This window comes from Procambarus clarkii, chromosome 6, assembly GCF_040958095.1.
Source record: "Procambarus clarkii isolate CNS0578487 chromosome 6, FALCON_Pclarkii_2.0, whole genome shotgun sequence".
Classification (NCBI taxonomy): domain Eukaryota; kingdom Metazoa; phylum Arthropoda; class Malacostraca; order Decapoda; family Cambaridae; genus Procambarus; species Procambarus clarkii.
This window is the reverse complement of record NC_091155.1, coordinates 37,014,645-37,038,435: the sequence shown is the minus strand read 5'-3', so window position 1 is coordinate 37,038,435 and position 23,791 is coordinate 37,014,645. Positions and strand designations below refer to the sequence as shown.

The 23,791-nt window shown below is 63.4% G+C and overlaps 1 protein-coding gene across 6 annotated transcripts in view; it reads left to right on the top strand.

The window, feature by feature from the left end:
• The window catches only part of LOC123754109 (protein trapped in endoderm-1), a 115,157-nt gene that overhangs the window by 81,151 nt on the left and 10,215 nt on the right, over positions 1-23,791 (top strand). For all 6 annotated transcript variants that reach the window (XM_069308294.1, XM_069308291.1, XM_069308283.1 and 3 more), the window contains one exon: positions 13,310-13,442. In XM_069308294.1, the coding sequence (XP_069164395.1) occupies positions 13,310-13,442 (133 nt within the window). The remainder of the gene's footprint in view (positions 1-13,309; positions 13,443-23,791) is intronic.

Here is a 23,791-nt window from a genome sequence, read left to right as displayed (position 1 = left end):
CCCAGCCACATCCAGCCACACCCAGCCACATCCAGCCACTCCCAGCCACACCCAGCCACATCCAGCCACACCCAGCCACTCCCAGCCACACCCAGTCACACCCAGCCACACCCAGCCACATCCAGCCACACCCAGCCACACCCAGTCACACCCAGCCACACCCAGCCACTCCCAGCCACACCCAGCCACTCCCAGCCACACCCAGCCACACCCAGCCACACCCAGCCACACCCAGTCACACCCAGCCACACCCAGTCACACCCAGCCACACCCAGTCACACCCAGCCACTCCCAGTCACACCCAGCCACACCCAGCCACACCCAGCCACATCCAGCCACACCCAGCCACACCCAGTCACACCCAGCCACACCCAGCCACACCCAGTCACACCCAGTCACTCCCAGCCACACCCAGTCACACCCAGCCACACCCAGCCACATCCAGCCACACCCAGCCACACCCAGCCACACCCAGTCACACCCAGTCACACCCAGCCACTCCCAGCCACACCCAGCCACACCCAGCCACACCCAGCCACTCCCAGCCACACCCAGCCACACCCAGCCACACCCAGCCACTCCCAGCCACTCCCAACCACACCCAGCCACTCCCAGCCACTCCCAGCCACACCCAGCCACTCCCAGCCACACCCAGCCACTCCCAGCCACTCCCAGCCACATCCAGCCACTCCCAGCCACTCCCAGCCACACCCAGCCACTCCCAGCCACACCCAGCCACTCCCAGCCACACCCAGCCACTCCCAGCCACACCCAGCCACACCCAGCCACATCCAGCCACACCCAGCCACTCCCACCCACTCCCAGATACTCCCAGCCACTCCCAGCCACTCCCAGTCACCCCCAACCACACCCAGCCACACCCAGCCACACCCAGCCACTCCCAGCCACTCCCAGCCACACCCAGCCACTCCCAGCCACTCCCAGCCACACCCAGCCACACCCAGCCACTCCCAGTCACCCCCAACCACACCCAGCCACTCCCAGCCACTCCCAGCCACATCCAGCCACTCCCAGTCACCCCCAACCACACCCAGCCACTCCCAGCCACTCCCAGCCACACCCAGCCACACCCAGCCACTCCCAGTCACCCCCAACCACACCCAGCCACACCCAGCCACTCCCAGCCACATCCAGCCACATCCAGCCACACCCAGCCACTCCCAGCCACATCCAGCCACATCCAGCCACACAGCAGCAACATTGACAGCATCTTCAAGACGTCATTGATGGGGAGAACAGGAGACAATTGAGCGTCGAGAGGCGGTAACCCGAGACCTAGAGCGGTGACGTGTCTTGGGGGCTGCCTCACAGTACTGGTGCACAGTACAGTGCCCTGGGGGCCGCCTCACAGTACTGGTGCACAGTACAGTGCCCTGGGGCTGCCTCACAGGACTGGGGCACAGTACAGTGCCCTGGGGGCCGCCACACAGTACTGGTGCACAGTACAGTGCCCTGGGGGCCGCCTCACAGTACTGGTGCACAGTACAGTGCCCTGGGGGACACCTCACAGTACTGGTGCACAGTACAGTGCCCTGGGGGCCGCCTCACAGTACTAGTGCACAGTACAGTGCCCTGGGGGCCGCCTCACAGTACTGGTGCACACTACAGTGCCCTGGGGGCCGCCTCACAGTACTGGTGGAGGGTACAGTGCCCTGGGGGCCGCCTCACAGTACTGGTGCACAGTACAGTGCCCTGGGGGACGCCTCACAGTACTGGTGCACAGTACAGTGCCCTGGGGGCCGCCTCACAGTACTGGGGCACAGTACAGTGTCCTGGGGGACGCCTCACAGTACTGGGGCACAGTACAGTGTCCTGGAGGCCGCCTCACAGTACTGGGGCACAGTACAGTGTCCTGGGGGACGCCTCACAGTACTGGGGCACAGTACAGTGTCCTGGGGGCCGCCTCACAGTACTGGGGCACTGTACAGTGTCCTGGGGGACGCCTCACAGTACTGGGGCACAGTACAGTGTCCTGGGGGACGCCTCACAGTACTGGGGAGCAGTACAGTGCCCTGGGGGACGCCTCACAGTACTGGTACACAGTACAGTGCCCTGGGGGCTGCCTCACAGTACTGGTGCACAGTACAGTGCCCTGGGGGCCGCCTCACAGTACTGGTGGAGGGTACAGTGCCCTGGGGGCCGCCTCACAGTACTGGTGCACAGTACAGTGCCCTGGGGGCCGCCTCACAGTACTGGTGGAGGGTACAGTGCCCTGGGGGCCGCTTCACAGTACTGGTGGAGGGTACAGTGCCCTAGGGGCCGCCTCACAGTACTGGTGCACAGTACAGTGCCCTGGGGGACGCCTCACAGTACTGGTGCACAGTACAGTGGCCTGGGGGACGCCTCACAGTACTGGTGCACAGTACAGTGCCCTGGGGGCCGCCTCATAGTACTGGTGGAGGGTACAGTGCCCTGGGGGCCGCCTCACAGTACTGGTGCACAGTACAGTGCCCTGGGGGCCGCCTCACAGTACTGGTGCACAGTACAGTGCCCTGGGGGACGCCTCACAGTACTGGGGCACAGTACAGTGCCCTGGGGGCCGCCTCACAGTACTGGTGCACAGTACAGTGCCCTGGGGGCCGCCTCACAGTACTGGGGCACAGTACAGTGCCCTGGGGGCCGCCTCACAGTACTGGTGCACAGTACAGTGCCCTGGGGGACGCCTCACAGTACTGGTGCACAGTACAGTGCCCTGGGGGCCGCCTCACAGTACTGGGGCACAGTACAGTGCCCTGGGGGCCGCCTCACAGTACTGGTGCACAGTACAGTGCCCTGGGGGACGCCTCACAGTACTGGTGCACAGTACAGTGCCCTGGGGGCCGCCTCACAGTACTGGGGCACAGTACAGTGTCCTGGGGGACGCCTCACAGTACTGGGGCACAGTACAGTGTCCTGGGGGCCGCCTCACAGTACTGGGGCACTGTACAGTGTCCTGGGGGACGCCTCACAGTACTGGGGCACAGTACAGTGTCCTGGGGGCCGCCTCACAGTACTGGGGAACAGTACAGTGCCCTGGGGGACGCCTCACAGTACTGGTACACAGTACAGTGCCCTGGGGGCCGCCTCACAGTACTGGTGCACAGTACAGTGCCCTGGGGGCCGCCTCACAGTACTGGTGGAGGGTACAGTGCCCTGGGGGCCGCCTCACAGTACTGGTGCACAGTACAGTGCCCTGGGGGCCGCCTCACAGTACTGGTGGAGGGTACAGTGCCCTGGGGGCCGCCTCACAGTACTGGTGCACAGTACAGTGCCCTGGGGGCCGCCTCACAGTACTGGTGGAGGGTACAGTGCCCTGGGGGCCGCCTCACAGTACTGGTGCACAGTACAGTGCCCTGGGGGACGCCTCACAGTACTGGTGCACAGTACAGTGCCCTGGGGGACGCCTCACAGTACTGGTGCACAGTACAGTGCCCTGGGGGCCGCCTCATAGTACTGGTGGAGGGTACAGTGCCCTGGGGGCCGCCTCACAGTACTGGTGCACAGTACAGTGCCCTGGGGGCCGCCTCACAGTACTGGTGCACAGTACAGTGCCCTGGGGGACGCCTCACAGTACTGGTGCACAGTACAGTGCCCTGGGGGACGCCTCACAGTACTGGTGCACAGTACAGTGCCCTGGGGGACGCCTCACAGTACTGGTGCACAGTACAGTGCCCTTGGGGACGCCTCACAGTACTGGAGCACAGTACTGTGCCCTGGGGGACGCCTCACAGTACTGGAGCACAGTTCTGTGCCCTGGGGGCCGCCTCACAGTACTGGTGGAGGGTACAGTGCCCTGGGGGCTGCCTCACAGTACTGGAGCACAGTACAGTGCCCTGGGGGCCGCCTCACAGTACTGGGGCACAGTACAGTGCCCTGGGGGCCGCCTCACAGTACTGGTGCACAGTACAGTGCCCTGGGGGACGCCTCACAGTACTGGTGCACAGTACAGTGCCCTGGGGGCCGCCTCACAGTACTGGGGCACAGTACAGTGCCCTGGGGGCCGCCTCACAGTACTGGTGCACAGTACAGTGCCCTGGGGGACGCCTCACAGTACTGGGGCACAGTACAGTGTCCTGGGGGCCGCCTCACAGTACTGGGGCACTGTACAGTGTCCTGGGGGACGCCTCACAGTACTGGGGCACAGTACAGTGTCCTGGGGGACGCCTCACAGTACTGGGGAACAGTACAGTGCCCTGGGGGACGCCTCACAGTACTGGTACACAGTACAGTGCCCTGGGGGCCGCCTCACAGTACTGGTGCACAGTACAGTGCCCTGGGGGCCGCCTCACAGTACTGGTGGAGGGTACAGTGCCCTGGGGGCCGCCTCACAGTACTGGTGCACAGTACAGTGCCCTGGGGGCCGCCTCACAGTACTGGTGGAGGGTACAGTGCCCTGGGGGCCGCCTCACAGTACTGGTGCACAGTACAGTGCCCTGGGGGACGCCTCACAGTACTGGTGCACAGTACAGTGCCCTGGGGGACGTCTCACAGTACTGGTGCACAGTACAGTGCCCTGGGGGCCGCCTCATAGTACTGGTGGAGGGTACAGTGCCCTGGGGGCCGCCTCACAGTACTGGTGCACAGTACAGTGCCCTGGGGGACGCCTCACAGTACTGGTGCACAGTACAGTGCCCTGGGGGACGCCTCACAGTACTGGTGCACAGTACAGTGCCCTGGGGGCCGCCTCATAGTACTGGTGGAGGGTACAGTGCCCTGGGGGCCGCCTCACAGTACTGGTGCACAGTACAGTGCCCTGGGGGCCGCCTCACAGTACTGGTGCACAGTACAGTGCCCTGGGGGACGCCTCACAGTACTGGTGCACAGTACAGTGCCCTGGGGGACGCCTCACAGTACTGGTGCACAGTACAGTGCCCTGGGGGACGCCTCACAGTACTGGTGCACAGTACAGTGCCCTTGGGGACGCCTCACAGTACTGGAGCACAGTACTGTGCCCTGGGGGACGCCTCACAGTACTGGAGCACAGTTCTGTGCCCTGGGGGCCGCCTCACAGTACTGGTGGAGGGTACAGTGCCCTGGGGGCTGCCTCACAGTACTGGAGCACAGTACAGTGCCCTGGGGGCCGCCTCACAGTACTGGGGCACAGTACAGTGCCCTGGGGGCCGCCTCACAGTACTGGTGCACAGTACAGTGCCCTGGGGGACGCCTCACAGTACTGGTGCACAGTACAGTGCCCTGGGGGCCGCCTCACAGTACTGGGGCACAGTACAGTGCCCTGGGGGCCGCCTCACAGTACTGGTGCACAGTACAGTGCCCTGGGGGACGCCTCACAGTACTGGGGCACAGTACAGTGTCCTGGGGGCCGCCTCACAGTACTGGGGCACTGTACAGTGTCCTGGGGGACGCCTCACAGTACTGGGGCACAGTACAGTGTCCTGGGGGACGCCTCACAGTACTGGGGAACAGTACAGTGCCCTGGGGGACGCCTCACAGTACTGGTACACAGTACAGTGCCCTGGGGGCCGCCTCACAGTACTGGTGCACAGTACAGTGCCCTGGGGGCCGCCTCACAGTACTGGTGGAGGGTACAGTGCCCTGGGGGCCGCCTCACAGTACTGGTGCACAGTACAGTGCCCTGGGGGCCGCCTCACAGTACTGGTGGAGGGTACAGTGCCCTGGGGGCCGCCTCACAGTACTGGTGCACAGTACAGTGCCCTGGGGGACGCCTCACAGTACTGGTGCACAGTACAGTGCCCTGGGGGACGTCTCACAGTACTGGTGCACAGTACAGTGCCCTGGGGGCCGCCTCATAGTACTGGTGGAGGGTACAGTGCCCTGGGGGCCGCCTCACAGTACTGGTGCACAGTACAGTGCCCTGGGGGCCGCCTCACAGTACTGGTGCACAGTACAGTGCCCTGGGGGACGCCTCACAGTACTGGTGCACAGTACAGTGCCCTGGGGGACGCCTCACAGTACTGGTGCACAGTACAGTGCCCTGGGGGACGCCTCACAGTACTGGTGCACAGTACAGTGCCCTGGGGGCCGCCTCACAGTACTGGTGGAGGGTACAGTGCCCTGGGAGCGGCCTCACAGTACTAGAGCACAGTACTGTGCCCTGGGGGACGCCATAAGGCACCAATGGGTACATCAAGAAGCTTCAACATGCCAGACATCTCAACCCTTCAGTGCTACACAACCATTATTGCTATCACTCTATGTTCACCTGATGGGCACCGAATATGGGCATGAGTGTGGGCATGACTGTGGGGCATGACTGTGGGCATGACTGTGGGGCATGACTGTGGGCATGACTGTGGGGCATGACTGTGGGCATGACTGTGGGGCATGAGTGTGGGCATGACTGTGGGCATGACTGTGGGCATGACTGTGGGGCATGACTGTGGGCATGACTGTGGGGCATGAGTGTGGGCATGACTGTGGGCATGACTGTGGGCATGACTGTGGGGCATGACTGTGGGCATGACTGTGGGGCATGAGTGTGGGCATGACTGTGGGCATGACTGTGGGGCATGACTGTGGGGCATGACTGTGGGGCATGAGTGTGGGCATGACTGTGGGGCATGAGTGTGGGCATGACTGTGGGCATGACTGTGGGGCATGACTGTGGGGCATGACTGTGGGGCATGAGTGTGGGCATGACTGTGGGGCATGAGTGTGGGCATGACTGTGGGGCATGACTGTGGGCATGACTGTGGGGCATGAGTGTGGGCATGACTGTGGGCATGACTGTGGGGCATGACTGTGGGGCATGACTGTGGGGCATGACTGTGGGCATGACTGTGGGCATGACTGTGGGGCATGACTGTGGGCATGACTGTGGGGCATGACTGTGGGCATGACTGTGGGGCATGACTGTGGGCATGACTGTGGGGCATGACTGTGGGCATGACTGTGGGGCATGACTGTGGGCATGACTGTGGGGCATGACTGTGGGGCATGACTGTGGGGCATGAGTGTGGGCATGACTGTGGGGCATGAGTGTGGGCATGACTGTGGGCATGACTGTGGGGCATGACTGTGGGCATGACTGTGGGCATGACTGTGGGGCATGACTGTGGGCATGACTGTGGGGCATGAGTGTGGGCATGACTGTGGGCATGACTGTGGGGCATGACTGTGGGGCATGACTGTGGGGCATGAGTGTGGGCATGACTGTGGGGCATGAGTGTGGGCATGACTGTGGGCATGACTGTGGGGCATGACTGTGGGGCATGACTGTGGGGCATGAGTGTGGGCATGACTGTGGGGCATGAGTGTGGGCATGACTGTGGGGCATGACTGTGGGGCATGACTGTGGGCATGACTGTGGGGCATGACTGTGGGGCATGACTGTGGGGCATGAGTGTGGGCATGACTGTGGGGCATGACTGTGGGCATGAGTGTGGGGCATGAGTGTGGGGCATGACTGTGGGCATGACTGTGGGCATGACTGTGGGGCATGACTGTGGGGCATGACTGTGGGGCATGAGTGTGGGCATGACTGTGGGGCATGAGTGTGGGCATGACTGTGGGGCATGACTGTGGGGCATGACTGTGGGGCATGAGTGTGGGCATGACTGTGGGCATGAGTGTGGGCATGACTGTGGGGCATGACTGTGGGGCATGAGTGTGGGCATGACTGTGGGGCATGACTGTGGGGCATGAGTGTGGGCATGACTGTGGGCATGAGTGTGGGCATGACTGTGGGGCATGACTGTGGGGCATGAGTGTGGGCATGACTGTGGGGCATGACTGTGGGGCATGACTGTGGGGCATGAGTGTGGGCATGACTGTGGGCATGAGTGTGGGCATGACTGTGGGGCATGACTGTGGGGCATGAGTGTGGGCATGACTGTGGGGCATGAGTGTGGGCATGACTGTGGGGCATGACTGTGGGGCATGACTGTGGGGCATGAGTGTGGGCATGACTGTGGGGCATGAGTGTGGGCATGACTGTGGGGCATGACTGTGGGCATGAATATGGGGCATGACTGTGGGCATGAGTGTGGGGCATGACTGTGGGCATGAGTGTGGGGCATGAGTGTGGGGCATGACTGTGGGGCATGACTGTGGGCATGAATATGGGGCATGAGTGTGGGCATGACTGTGGGGCATGAGTGTGGGCATGACTGTGGGGCATGACTGTGGGCATGACTGTGGGGCATGACTGTGGGCATGAGTGTGGGGCATGAGTGTGGGGCATGACTGTGGGCATGACTGTGGGCATGACTGTGGGGCATGACTGTGGGGCATGACTGTGGGCATGACTGTGGGCATGACTGTGGGGCATGACTGTGGGGCATGACTGTGGGCATGAGTGTGGGGCATGAGTGTGGGGCATGACTGGGCATGACTGTGGGGCATGACTGGGCATGACTGTGGGGCATGACTGGGCATGACTGTGGGGCATGACTGGGCATGACTGTGGGGCATGACTGTGGGGCATGAGTGTGGGCATGAGTGTGGGCATGACTGTGGGGCATGAGTGTGGGCATGAGTGTGGGCATGACTGTGGGGCATGACTGTGGGCATGACTGTGGGGCATGACTGGGCATGACTGTGGGGCATGACTGTGGGGCATGAGTGTGGGCATGAGTGTGGGCATGACTGTGGGGCATGAGTGTGGGCATGAGTGTGGGCATGACTGTGGGGCATGACTGTGGGCATGACTGTGGGGCATGAGTGTGGGGCATGACTGTGGGGCATGACTGTGGGCATGACTGTGGGCATGACTGGGCATGACTGTGGGGCATGACTGTGGGGCATGACTGTGGGCATGACTGTGGGGCATGACTGTGGGCATGACTGTGGGGCATGACTGTGGGCATGACTGTGGGCATGAGTGTAGGCATGACTGTGGGCATCAGTGTGGGCATGACTGTGGGGCATGACTGTGGGCATGACTGGGCATGAGTGTGGGCATGACTGTGGGCATGAGTGTGGGCATGACTGTGGGCAAGACTGTGGGCATGACTGTGGGCATGACTGTGGGCATGACTGTGGGGCATGACTGTGGGCATGACTGTGGGGCATGACTGTGGGCATGACTGTGGGGCATGACTGTGGGCATGACTGTGGGCATGACTGTGGGCATGACTGTGGGCATGACTGTGGGTATGACTGTGGGCATGACTGTGGGCATGACTGTGGGGCATGACTGTGGGGCATGACTGTGGAGCATGACTGTGGGGATGACTGTGGGGCATGACTGTGGGCATGACTGTGGGCATGACTGTGGGTATGAGTGTGGGGCATGACTGTGGGCATGACTGTGCGGCATGACTGTGGGGCATGACTGTGGGGCATGACTGTGGAGCATGACTGTGGGCATGACTGTGGGGCATGACTGTGGGCATGACTGTGGGCATGACTGTGGGTATGAGTGTGGGGCATGACTGTGGGCATGACTGTGGGCAAGACTGTGGGCATGACTGTGGGCATGACTGTGGGCATGACTGGGGCATGACTGTGGGGCATGACTGTGGGCATGACTGTGGGGCATGACTGTGGGCATGACTGTGGGGCATGACTGTGGGCATGACTGTGGGCATGACTGTGGGGCATGACTGTGGGCATGACTGTGGGGCATGACTGTGGGTATGACTGTGGGGCATGACTGTGGGGTATGACTGTGGGCATGACTGTGGGTATGAGTGTGGGCATGACTGTGGGGCATGACTGTGGGTATGACTGTGGGCATGACTGTGGGCATGATTGTGGGGCATGACTGTGGGTATGACTGTGGGGCATGACTGTGGGTATGACTGTGGGGCATGACTGTGGGCATGAGTGTGGGCATGAGTTTGGGCATGACTGTGGGCAAGACTGTGGGCATGACTGTGGGCATGACTGTGGGCATGACTGTGGGGCATGACTGTGGGGCATGACTGTGGGCATGACTGTGGGGCATGAGTGTGGGCATGACTGTGGACATGACTGTGGGGCATGACTGTGGGGCATGACTGTGGGCATGACTGTGGGCATGACTGTGGGCATGACTGTGGGGCATGACTGTGGGGCATGACTGTGGGGCATGACTGTGGGGCATGACTGTGGGCATGACTGTGGGGCATGACTGTGGGCATGACTGTGGGCATGACTGTGGGTATGACTGTGGGCATGACTGTGGGGCATGACTGTGGGCATGACTGTAGGGCATGACTGTGGGCATGACTGTGGGCATGACTGGGCATGACTGTGGGGCATGACTGTGGGCATGACTGTGGGGCATGACTGTGGGGCATGACTGTGGGGCATGACTGTGGGGCATGACTGTGGGGCATGACTGTGGGTATGACTGTGGGCATGACTGTGGGGCATGACTGTGGGCATGACTGTGGGGCATGACTGTGGGGCATGACTGTGGGGCATGACTGTGGGCATGACTGTGGGGCATGACTGTGGGGCATGACTGTGCGGCATGACTGTGGGGCATGACTGTGGGGCATGACTGTGGGGCATGACTGTGGGCATGAGTGTGCGGCATGACTGTGGGGCATGACTGTGGGCATGACTGTGGGGCATGACTGTGGGGCATGACTGTGGGGCATGACTGTGGGCATGACTGTGGGGCATGACTGTGGGCATGACTGTGCGGCATGACTGTGGGGCATGACTGTGGGCATGACTGTGGGGCATGACTGTGGGCATGACTGTGGGGCATGACTGTGGGGCATGACTGTGGGCATGAGTGTGGGGCATGACTGTGGGTATGACTGTGGGCATGACTGTGGGCATGAGTGTGGGCATGAACTACCCGCCTTGTGGTGACCTTGCAATGGTTTCGAGGATCAACCTCCCCGCGGCCCGGTCTCTGACTAAACCTCCTTGTTGGAGGTCTGATCAAGCAGACTGTTGCTGGCATGGACCATCAACCGGCCAAGGTCCTCAAGTGCTCGGTAGAGAGGTGATGGCAAACATTGCCCAAACGCTTCTGTCCTGCTATACACAATTACCAATGTGTCAGAGGAGCCGCCAATACTGGGCAGCCAGGCGCCAGTCTTATCATCCTGAAGTTATCTTGGAGACGGGCTGGTCCCACGCCTGCACACTGAAATACCACCACATGAGACCAGAAGACATGGCAGGATGTGCAGAATACCCCCGTTGAAGAGCAGAGGTGCAACTGGTACTCTGAGAGAGAACTATCAACATCAGAGTCCCGAGACTGTTCAACACGCTTCCACTACACATAAGGGACATAACTGGCCGACCCCTCACAGTGTTCAAGAGAGAACTATCAACATCAGAGTACCCGAGACTGTTCAACACGCTTCCACTACACATAAGGGACATAACTGGCCGACCCCTCACAGTGTTCAAGAGAGAACTATCAACATCAGAGGCCCGAGACTGTTCAACACGCTTCCACTACACATAAGGGACATAACTGGCCGACCCCTCACAGTGTTCAAGAGAGAACTATCAACATCAGAGGCCCGAGACTGTTCAACACGCTTCCACTACACATAAGGGACATAACTGGCCCACCCCTCACAGTGTTCAAGAGAGAACTATCAACATCAGAGGCCCGAGACTGTTCAACACGCTTCCACTACACATAAGGGACATAACTGGCCGACCCCTCACAGTGTTCAAGAGAGAACTATCAACATCAGAGGCCCGAGACTGTTCAACACGCTTCCACTACACATAAGGGACATAACTGGCCGACCCCTCAGTGTTCAAGAGAGAACTATCAACATCAGAGGCCCGAGACTGTTCAACACGCTTCCACTACACATAAGGGACATAACTGGCCGACCCCTCACAGTGTTCATAGGAAGGGAACAATGAGGGGAAAGCGCCAAGCCACCACGACTATATACCACTGGGAAGGAGTCAGGATCAGGATTTGGGATGGGACGGAGGGAAAAGAATGGTGCCCAACCACTTGTTAGGACGGTCGGGGATTGAACGCCGACCTGCATGACGGCAGACCTGCAGGTGTTTAAGACAGGTGCAGGCCGCCAGGTGTTTAAGACAGGTGCAGGCCGCCAGGTGTGTAAGACAGGTGTAGGCCGCCAGGTGTTTAAGACAGGTGTAGGCCGCCAGGTGTGTAAGACAGGTGCAGGCCGCCAGGTGTTTAAGACAGGTGTAGGCCGCCAGGTGTGTAAGACAGGTGTAGGCCGCCAGGTGTGTAAGACAGGTGTAGGCCGCCAGGTGTGTAAGACACGTGTAGGCCGCCAGGTGTGTAAGACAGGTGTAGGCCGCCAGGTGTGTAAGACAGGTGTAGGCCGCCAGGTGTGTAAGACAGGTGCAGGCCGCCAGGTGTGTAAGACAGGTGCAGGCCGCCAGGTGTGTAAGACAGGTGTAGGCCGCCAGGTGTGTAAGACAGGTGTAGGCCGCCAGGTGTGTAAGACAGGTGTAGGCCGCCAGGTGTTTAAGACAGGTGTAGGCCGCCAGGTGTGTAAGACAGGTGTAGGCCGCCAGGTGTGTAAGACAGGTGTAGGCCGCCAGGTGTTTAAGACAGGTGTAGGCCGCCAGGTGTGTAAGACAGGTGCAGGCCGCCAGGTGTTTAAGACAGGTGTAGGCCGCCAGGTGTGTAAGACAGGTGTAGGCCGCCAGGTGTGTAAGACAGGTGCAGGCCGCTAGGTGTGTAAGACAGGTGCAGGCCGCCAGGTGTGTAAGACAGGTGCAGGCCGCCAGGTGTGTAAGACAGGTGTAGGCCGCCAGGTGTTTAAGACAGGTGTAGGCCGCCAGGTGTGTAAGACAGGTGTAGGCCGCCAGGTGTGTAAGACAGGTGTAGGCCGCCAGGTGTTTAAGACAGGTGTAGGCCGCCAGATGTGTAAGACAGGTGTAGGCCGCCAGGTGTGTAAGACAGGTGTAGGCCGCCAGGTGTTTAAGACAGGTGTAGGCCGCCAGGTGTGTAAGACAGGTGTAGGCCGCCAGGTGTGTAAGACAGGTGTAGGCCGCCAGGTGTTTAAGACAGGTGTAGGCCGCCAGGTGTGTAAGACAGGTGTAGGCCGCCAGGTGTGTAAGACAGGTGTAGGTCGCCAGGTGTGTAAGACAGGTGCAGGCCGCCAGGTGTGTAAGACAGGTGCAGGCCGCCAGGTGTGTAAGACAGGTGTAGGCCGCCAGGTGTGTAAGACAGGTGTAGGCCGCCAGGTGTATAAGACAGGTGTAGGCCGCCAGGTGTATAAGACAGGTGTAGGCCGCCAGGTGTGTAAGACAGGTGGAGGGCGCCAGGTGTGTAAGACAGGTGTAGGCCGCCAGGTGTGTAAGACAGGTGTAGGCCGCCAGGTGTGTAAGACAGGTGTAGGCCGCCAGGTGTGTAAGACAGGTGGAGGGCGCCAGGTGTGTAAGACAGGTGTGTGTAAGGCGAGGCAGTAACCACAGGTGTTCTCCACAGGTAACCTGGTGACCATCATAGCACTGAGCAGAAGTGTTAAGCTGCGGGTCCACGCCACCACCGCCTTCGTCATCAGCCTGTGTGCCTCCGACCTGCTCTTCTGCTCCATCAACCTGCCCCTCACAGCCTCCAGGTGGGTCCCCGTCACCCCTACCATCACCCCCAGGCCTCCAGGTGGGTCCCCATCACCCCTACCATCACCCCCAGGCCTCCAGGTGGGTCCCCGTCACCCCTACCATCACCCCCAGGCCTCCAGGTGGGTCCCCATCACCCCTACCATCACCCCCAGGCCTCCAGGTGGGTCCCCATCACCCCTACCATCACCCCCAGGCCTCCAGGTGGGTCCCCGTCACCCCTACCATCACCCCCAGGCCTCCAGGTGGGTCCCCATCACCCCTACCATCACCCCCAGGCCTCCAGGTGGGTCCCCATCACCCCTACCATCACCCCTACCATCACCCCCAGGCCTCCAGGTGGGTCCCCATCACCCCTACCATCACCCCCAGGCCTCCAGGTGGGTCCCCGTCACCCCCAGGCCTCCAGGTGGGTCCCCGTCACCCCCAGGCCTCCAGGTGGGTCCCCGTCTCCCCCAGGCCTCCAGGTGGGTCCCCGTCACCCCTACCATCACCCCCAGGCCTCCAGGTGGATCCCCATCACCCCCAGGCCTCCAGGTGGGTCCCCGTCACCCCTACCATCACCCCCAGGCCTCCAGGTGGGTCCCCATCACCCCTACCATCACCCCCAGGCCTCCAGGTGGGTTCCCGTCACCCCCAGGCCTCCAGGTGGGTCCCCGTCACCCCTACCATCACCCCCAGGCCTCCAGGTGGGTCCCCGTCACCCCTACCATCACCCCCAGGCCTCCAGGTGGGTCCCCGTCACCCCTACCATCACCCCCAGGCCTCCAGGTGGGTCCCCGTCACCCCCAGGCCTCCAGGTGGGTCCCCGTCACCCCCAGGCCGCCAGGTGGGTCCCCGTCTCCCCCAGGCCTCCAGGTGGGTCCCCGTCACCCCTACCATCACCCCCAGGCCTCCAGGTGGATCCCCATCACCCCCAGGCCTCCAGGTGGGTCCCCGTCACCCCTACCATCAACCCCAGGCCTCCAGGTGGGTCCCCATCACCCCTACCATCACCCCCAGGCCTCCAGGTGGGTCCCCGTCACCCCCAGGCCTCCAGGTGGGTCCCCGTCACCCCTACCATCACCCCCAGGCCTCCAGGTGGGTCCCCGTCACCCCTACCATCACCCCCAGGCCTCCAGGTGGGTCCCCGTCACCCCTACCATCACCCCCAGGCCTCCAGGTGGGTCCCCATCACCCCCAGGCCTCCAGGTGGGGTCCCCGTCACCCCTACCATCACCCCCAGGCCTCCAGGTGGGTCCCCATCACCCCTACCATCACCCCCAGGCCTCCAGGTGGGTCCCCATCACCCCCAGGCCTCCAGGTGGGTCCCCGTCACCCCTACCATCACCCCCAGGCCTCCAGGTGGGACCCCATCACCCCTACCATCACCCCCAGGCCTCCAGGTGGGTCCCCATCACCCCCAGGCCTCCAGGTGGGTCCCCGTCACCCCTACCATCACCCCCAGGCCTCCAGGTGGGTCCCCATCACCCCTACCATCACCCCCAGGCCTCCAGGTGGGTCCCCATCACCCCTACCATCACCCCAGGCCTCCAGGTGGGTAGCCATCACCCCCAGGCCTCCAGGTGGGTCCCCATCACCCCTACCATCACCCCCAGGCCTCCAGGTGGGTCCCCATCACCCCCAGGCCTCCAGGTGGGTCCCCATCATCCCTACCATCACCCCCCAGGCCTCCAGGTGGGTCCCCATCACCCCCAGGCCTCCAGGTGGGTCCCCATCACCCCTACCATCACCCCCAGGCCTCCAGGTGGGTCCCCATCACCCCTACCATCACCCCCAGGCCTCCAGGTGGGTCCCCATCACCCCAACCATCACCCCAGGCCTCCAGGTGGGTCCCCATCACCCCCAGGCCTCCAGGTGGGTCCCCATCACCCCTACCATCACCCCCAGGCCTCCAGGTGGGTCCCCATCACCTCCAGGCCTCCAGGTGGGTCCCCATCATCCCTACCATCACCCCCCAGGCCTCCAGGTGGGTCCCCATCACCCCTACCATCACCCCCAGGCCTCCAGGTGGGTCCCCATCACCCCCTACCATCACCCCCAGGCCTCCAGGTGGGTCCCCATCACCCCTACCATCACCCCTAGGCCTCCAGGTGGGTCCCCATCATCCCTACCATCACCCCCAGGCCTCCAGGTGGGTCCCCATCACCCCTACCATCACCCCTACCATCACCCCCAGGCCTCCAGGTGGGTACCCATCACCCCTACCATCACCCCCAGGCCTCCAGGTGGGTCCCCATCATCCCTACCATCACCCCCAGGCCTCCAGGTGGGTCCCCATCACCCCCAGGCCTCCAGGTGGGTCCCCATCACCCCTACCATCACCCCTACCATCACCCCCAGGCCTCCAGGTGGGTCCCCATCACCCCCAGGCCTCCAGGTGGGTCCCCATCACCCCTACCATCACCCCTACCATCACCCCTACCATCACCCCCAGGCCTCCAGGTGGGTCCCCATCACCCCCTACCATCACCCCTACCATCACCCCCAGGCCTCCAGGTGGGTCCCCATCACCCCTACCATCACCCCTACCATCACCCACAGGCCTCCAGGTGGGTCCCCATCACCCCCAGGCCTCCAGGTGGGTCCCCGTCACCCCTACCATCACCCCCAGGCCTCCAGGTGGGTCCCCATCACCCCTACCATCACCCCAGGCCTCCAGGTGGGTCCCCATCACCCCCAGGCCTCCAGGTGGGTCCCCGTCACCCCTACCATCACCCCCAGGCCTCCAGGTGGGTCCCCATCACCCCTACCATCACCCCCAGGCCTCCAGGTGGGTCCCCATCACCCCTACCATCACCCCAGGCCTCCAGGTGGGTCCCCATCACCCCCAGGCCTCCAGGTGGGTCCCCATCACCCCTACCATCACCCCCAGGCCTCCAGGTGGGTCCCCATCACCCCCAGGCCTCCAGGTGGGTCCCCATCATCCCTACCATCACCCCCCATTCCTGGTCTTCTGTCATTTGGTGGTGGATTATATATGACTGCAACTATAATTTTTTTCCCTCCATTTGTTACAGTACCTGCTATGTAGTCACTGAAACCTTCACAGCCCTGAATATCCATCTCCTCAAAATCCCAGCCTTTTCTTACCAGCAGAGCTACACCACCCCCACCTCTTCCTTCCCTCTCTTTCCGCATAACATAATAGTCCTGTGGGAACACTGCATTTGTTATTGTTTTCGTGATCTTTGTTTCTGTGAGGGCTATTATGTCTGGGTTTTCCTCTAGTACCAGTTCTCCAAGCTCATTTGCTTTATTTGTAATTCCATCTATGTTAGTGTACATCGCTTTGAGGCTCACTTTCTTCTGTCCCTTCTCAAATCGCCTCCTTGGTGAGTGTTCTGCTGGTGGGGGAGGCTGTTCCATGGGTGTGAGGACCTGTGAGGTGGGTAACAGGATCTCAGAGGATACTGGAATGAGGGGCGGGGGATCCAGTGAAGGGGGAGGGACAGGGAGGGTATGGGGTGAAAAGGGAGGGAGGACGGGAAGGAAAGGGGGGGAGGGAGGACTCGGGAGGAGGGGAGGGGTAGAAGGGTGGGGATTGGGTGTGGGGGGAGGGAGATTTGGCTGAACTTTTGAGTGGGGGCAGGGAGGGTTTGGGGTAGGGGGGTTTTCTATGCAGAGGAGGGAGGCGGGGTTGTCCTCCCTTCTGGTGTTACTGGGTAGCTGGTTGTGGGTTCCCCCCTCGCCTCTGGGGGTGTTGTGTTGGGAGCTGTGACTTCCTGGTTTTCCCCTCTCGCCCTGCGCCTCTTCCTTGCTTCTGCCGCCACGGCTCTCTCCTCCCTTGTCATGTCTCGCTGGAGGAATACATTTTTTAATTTTCCCACGTTTTTCAGGGAGCTCTTCCTTGATAGGATCCTCTCCTTTGTGTTCTCGTTTGCAAACACTATCTTTATCATTCGGTCTCGGTCTTTGTTGTACCGGCCTAGCCGGAAAACCTTCTCAATGCTATGCTCGGCCCCTTCCATGTCTAGTGCCTTTAGTACTTCATTCACTGCTGCTTTGTCCTTGTCATTCCACTCTGTCCCAGGCCTCCAGGTGGGTCCCCATCACCCCCAGGCCTCCAGGTGGGTCCCCATCACCCCTACCATCACCCCCAGGCCTCCAGGTGGGTCCCCATCACCCCTACCATCACCCCCAGGCCTCCAGGTGGGTCCCCATCACCCTTACCATCACCCCCAGGCCTCCAGGTGGGTCCCCATCACCCCCAGGCCTCCAGGTGGGTCCCCGTCACCCCTACCATCACCCCCAGGCCTCCAGGTGGGTCCCCATCACCCCTACCATCACCCCAAGGCCTCCAGGTGGGTCCCCATCACCCCCAGGCCTCCAGGTGGGTCCCCGTCACCCCTACCATCACCCCCAGGCCTCCAGGTGGGTCCCCATCACCCCTACCATCACCCCCAGGCCTCCAGGTGGGTCCCCATCACCCCAACCATCACCCCAGGCCTCCAGGTGGGTCCCCATCACCCCCAGGCCTCCAGGTGGGTCCCCATCACCCCTACCATCACCCCCAGGCCTCCAGGTGGGTCCCCATCACCTCCAGGCCTCCAGGTGGGTCCCCATCATCCCTACCATCACCCCCCAGGCCTCCAGGTGGGTCCCCATCACCCCTACCATCACCCCCAGGCCTCCAGGTGGGTCCCCATCACCCCCTACCATCACCCCCAGGCCTCCAGGTGGGTCCCCATCACCCCTACCATCACCCCCAGGCCTCCAGGTGGGTCCCCATCATCCCTACCATCACCCCCAGGCCTCCAGGTGGGTCCCCATCACCCCTACCATCACCCCTACCATCACCCCCAGGCCTCCAGGTGGGTACCCATCACCCCTACCATCACCCCCAGGCCTCCAGGTGGGTCCCCATCATCTCTATCATCACCCCCTGGCCTCCAGGTGGGTCCCCATCACCCCCAGGCCTCCAGGTGGGTCCCCATCACCCCCAGGCCTCCAGGTGGGTCCCCATCACCCCCAGGCCTCCAGGTGGGTCCCCATCACCCCCAGGCCTCCAGGTGGGTCCCCATCACCCCCAGGCCTCCAGGTGGGTCCCCATCACCCCTACCATCACCCCTACCATCACCCCCAGGCCTCCAGGTGGGTCCCCATCACCCCCAGGCCTCCAGGTGGGTCCCCATCACCCCTACCATCACCCCTACCATCACCCCTACCATCACCCCCAGGCCTCCAGGTGGGTCCCCATCACCCCCTACCATCACCCCTACCATCACCCCCAGGCCTCCAGGTGGGTCCCCATCACCCCTACCATCACCCCTACCATCACCCCCAGGCCTCCAGGTGGGTCCCCATCATCCCTACCATCACCCCCAGGCCTCCAGGTGGGTCCCCATCACCCCCAGGCCTCCAGGTGGGTCCCCATCACCCCTACCATCACCCCCAGGCCTCCAGGTGGGTTCCCATCACCCCCTACTATCACCCCCAGGCCTCCAGGTGGGTCCCCATCATCCCTACCATCACCCCCAGGCCTGCAGGTGGGTCCCCATCACCCCTACCATCACCCCTACCATCACCCCCAGGCCTCCAGGTGGGTCCCCATCACCCCCAGGCCTCCAGGTGGGTCCCCATCACCCCTACCATCACCCCTACCATCACCCCCAGGCCTCCAGGTGGGTCCCCATCACCCCCTACCATCACCCCTACCATCACCCCCAGGCCTCCAGGTGGGTCCCCATCACCCCTACCATCACCCCTACCATCACCCCCAGGCCTCCAGGTGGGTCCCCATCATCCCTACCATCACCCCCAGGCCTCCAGGTGGGTCCCCATCACCCCCAGGCCTCCAGGTGGGTCCCCATCACCCCTACCATCACCCCTACCATCACCCCCAGGCCTCCAGGTGGGTCCCCATCACCCCTACCATCACCCCCAGGCCTCCAGGTGGGTTCGCATCACCCCCTACCATCACCCCCAGGCCTCCAGGTGGGTCCCCATCATCCCTACCATCACCCCCAGGCCTCCAGGTGGGTCCCCATCACCCCTACCATCACCCCCAGGCCTCCAGGTGGGTCCCCATCACCCCCAGGCCTCCAGGTGGGTCCCCATCACCCCTACCATCACCCCCAGTCCTCCAGGTGGGTCCCCATCACCCCTACCATCACCCCCAGGCCTCCAGGTGGGTCCCCATCACCCCTACCATCACCCCCAGGCCTCCAGGTGGGTCCCCATCACCCCCTACCATCACCCCCAGGCCTCCAGGTGGGTCCCCATCACCCCTACCATCACCCCTACCATCACCCCCAGGCCTCCAGGTGGGTCCCCATCATCCCTACCATCACCCCCAGGCCTCCAGGTGGGTCCCCATCACCCCTACCATCACCCCCAGGCCTCCAGGTGGGTCCCCATCACCCCCAGGCCTCCAGGTGGGTCCCCATCACCCCAGGCCTCCAGGTGGGTCCCCATCACCCCTACCATCACCCCCAGGCCTCCAGGTGGGTCCCCATCACCCCAACCATCACCCCAGGCCTCCAGGTGGGTCCCCATCACCCCCAGGCCTCCAGGTGGGTCCCCATCACCCCTACCATCACCCCCAGGCCTCCAGGTGGGTCCCCATCACCTCCAGGCCTCCAGGTGGGTCCCCATCATCCCTACCATCACCCCCCAGGCCTCCAGGTGGGTCCCCATCACCCCTACCATCACCCCCAGGCCTCCAGGTGGGTCCCCATCACCCCCTACCATCACCCCCAGGCCTCCAGGTGGGTCCCCATCACCCCTACCATCACCCCCAGGCCTCCAGGTGGGTCCCCATCATCCCTACCATCACCCCCAGGCCTCCAGGTGGGTCCCCATCACCCCTACCATCACCCCTACCATCACCCCCAGGCCTCCAGGTGGGTCCCCATCACCCCTACCATCACCCCCAGGCCTCCAGGTGGGTCCCCATCATCCCTACCATCACCCCCAGGCCTCCAGGTGGGTCCCCATCACCCCCAGGCCTCCAGGTGGGTCCCCATCACCCCCAGGCCTCCAGGTGGGTCCCCATCACCCCCAGGCCTCCAGGTGGGTCCCCATCACCCCTACCATCACCCCTACCATCACCCCCAGGCCTCCAGGTGGGTCCCCATCACCCCCAGGCCTCCAGGTGGGTCCCCATCACCCCTACCATCACCCCCAGGCCTCCAGGTGGGTCCCCATCACCCCCTACCATCACCCCTACCATCACCCCCAGGCCTCCAGGTGGGTCCCCATCACCCCTACCATCACCCCTACCATCACCCCCAGGCCTCCAGGTGGGTCCCCATCATCCCTACCATCACCCCCAGGCCTCCAGGTGGGTCCCCATCACCCCCAGGCCTCCAGGTGGGTCCCCATCACCCCCAGGCCTCCAGGTGGGTCCCCATCACCCCCAGGCCTCCAGGTGGGTCACCATCACCCCTACCATCACCCCTACCATCACCCCCAGGCCTCCAGGTGGGTCCCCATCACCCCTACCATCACCCCCAGGCCTCCAGGTGGGTCCCCATCACCCCTACCATCACCCCCAGGCCTCCAGGTGGGTCCCCATCACCCCCAGGCCTCCAGGTGGGTCCCCATCACCCCCAGGCCTCCAGGTGGGTCCCCATCACCCCCAGGCCTCCAGGTGGGTCCCCATCACCCCTACCATCACCCCCAGGCCTCCAGGTGGGTCCCCATCACCCCTACCATCACCCCCAGGCCTCCAGGTGGGTCCCCATCACCCCTACCATCACCCCCAGGCCTCCAGGTGGGTCCCCATCACCCCCTACCATCACCCCCAGGCCTCCAGGTGGGTCCCCATCACCCCTACCATCACCCCTACCATCACCCCCAGGCCTCCAGGTGGGTCCCCATCATCCCTACCATCACCCCCAGGCCTCCAGGTGGGTCCCCATCACCCCTACCATCACCCCCAGGCCTCCAGGTGGGTCCCCATCACCCCCAGGCCTCCAGGTGGGTCCCCATCACCCCCAGGCCTCCAGGTGGGTCCCCATCACCCCTACCATCACCCCCAGGCCTCCAGGTGGGTCCCCATCACCCCTACCATCACCCCCAGGCCTCCAGGTGGGTTCCCATCACCCCCTACCATCACCCCCAGGCCTCCAGGTGGGTCCCCATCATCCCTACCATCACCCCCAGGCCTCCAGGTGGGTCCCCATCACCCCTACCATCACCCCCAGGCCTCCAGGTGGGTTCCCATCACCCCTACCATCACCCCAGGCCTCCAGGTGGGTCCCCATCACCCCTACCATCACCCCCAGTCCTCCAGGTGGGTCCCCATCACCCCTACCATCACCCCCAGGCCTCCAGGTGGGTCCCCATCACCCCTACCATCACCCCAGGCCTCCAGGTGGGTCCCCATCACCCCCTACCATCACCCCCAGGCCTCCAGGTGGGTCCCCATCACCCCTACCATCACCCCTACCATCACCCCCAGGCCTCCAGGTGGGTCCCCATCACCCCTACCATCACCCCTACCATCACCCCCAGGCCTCCAGGTGGGTCCCCATCATCCCTACCATCACCCCCAGGCCTCCAGGTGGGTCCCCATCACCCCTACCATCACCCCCAGGCCTCCAGGTGGGTCCCCATCACCCCCAGGCCTCCAGGTGGGTCCCCATCACCCCCAGGCCTCCAGGTGGGTCCCCATCACCCCTACCATCACCCCCAGGCCTCCAGGTGGGTCCCCATCACCCCTACCATCACCCCCAGGCCTCCAGGTGGGTTCCCATCACCCCCTACCATCACTCCCAGGCCTCCAGGTGGGTCCCCATCATCCCTATTATCACCCCCAGGCCTCCAGGTGGGTCCCCATCACCCCTACCATCACCCCCAGGCCTCCAGGTGGGTCCCCATCACCCCCAGGCCTCCAGGTGGGTCCCCATCACCCCTACCATCACCCCCAGTCCTCCAGGTGGGTCCCCATCACCCCTACCATCACCCCCAGGCCTCCAGGTGGGTCCCCATCACCCCTACCATCACCCCCAGGCCTCCAGGTGGGTCCCCATCACCCCCTACCATCACCCCCAGGCCTCCAGGTGGGTCCATATCACCCCTACCATCACCCCCAGGCCTCCAGGTGGGTCCCCATCATCCCTACCATCACCCCCAGGCCTCCAGGTGGGTCCCCATCACCCCTAAAATCACCCCCAGGCCTCCAGGTGGGTCCCCATCACCCCCAGGCCTCCAGGTGGGTCCCCATCACCCCTACCATCACCCCCAGGCCTCCAGGTGGGTCCCCATCACCCCTACCATCACCCCCAGGCCTCCAGGTGGGTTCCCATCACCCCCTACCATCACCCCCAGGCCTCCAGGTGGGTCCCCATCACCCCTACCATCACCCCCAGGCCTCCAGGTGGGTTCCCATCACCCCTACCATCACCCCCAGGCCTCCAGGTGGGTCCCCATCACCCCTACCATCATCCCCAGGCCTCCAGGTGGGTTCCCATCACCCCCTACCATCACCCCCAGGCCTCCAGGTGGGTCCCCATCATCCCTACCATCACCCCCAGGCCTCCAGGTGGGTCCCCATCACCCCTACCATCACCCCCAGGCCTCCAGGTGGGTCCCCATCGCCCCCAGGCCTCCAGGTGGGTCCCCATCACCCCTACCATCACCCCCAGTCCTCCAGGTGGGTCCCCATCACCCCTACCATCACCCCCAGGCCTCCAGGTGGGTCCCCATCACCCCTACCATCACCCCCAGGCCTCCAGGTGGGTCCCCATCACCCCTACCATCACCCCCAGGCCTCCAGGTGGGTCCCCATCACCCCCTACCATCACCCCCAGGCCTCCAGGTGGGTCCCCATCACCCCTACCATCACCCCTACCATCACCCCCAGGCCTCCAGGTGGGTCCCCATCACCCCAACCATCACCCCAGGCCTCCAGGTGGGTCCCCATCACCCCCAGGCCTCCAGGTGGGTCCCCATCACCCCCAGGCCTCCAGGTGGGTCCCCATCACCCCCAGGCCTCCAGGTGGGTCCCCATCACCCCCAGGCCTCCAGGTGGGTCCCCATCACCCCTACCATCACCCCCAGGCCTCCAGGTGGGTCCCCATCACCCCTACCATCACCCCCAGGCCTCCAGGTGGGTCCCCATCACCCCTACCATCACCCCCAGGCCTCCAGGTGGGTCCCCATCATCCCTACCATCACCCCCAGGCCTCCAGGTGGGTCCCCATCACCCCTACCATCACCCCTACCATCACCCCCAGGCCTCCAGGTGGGTCCCCATCACCCCTACCATCACCCCCAGGCCTCCAGGTGGGTCCCCATCACCCCTACCATCACCCACCAGGCGTCCAGGTGGGTCCCCATCACCCCTACCATCACCCCTACCATCACCCCCTGGCCTCCAGGTGGGTCCCCATCACCCCTA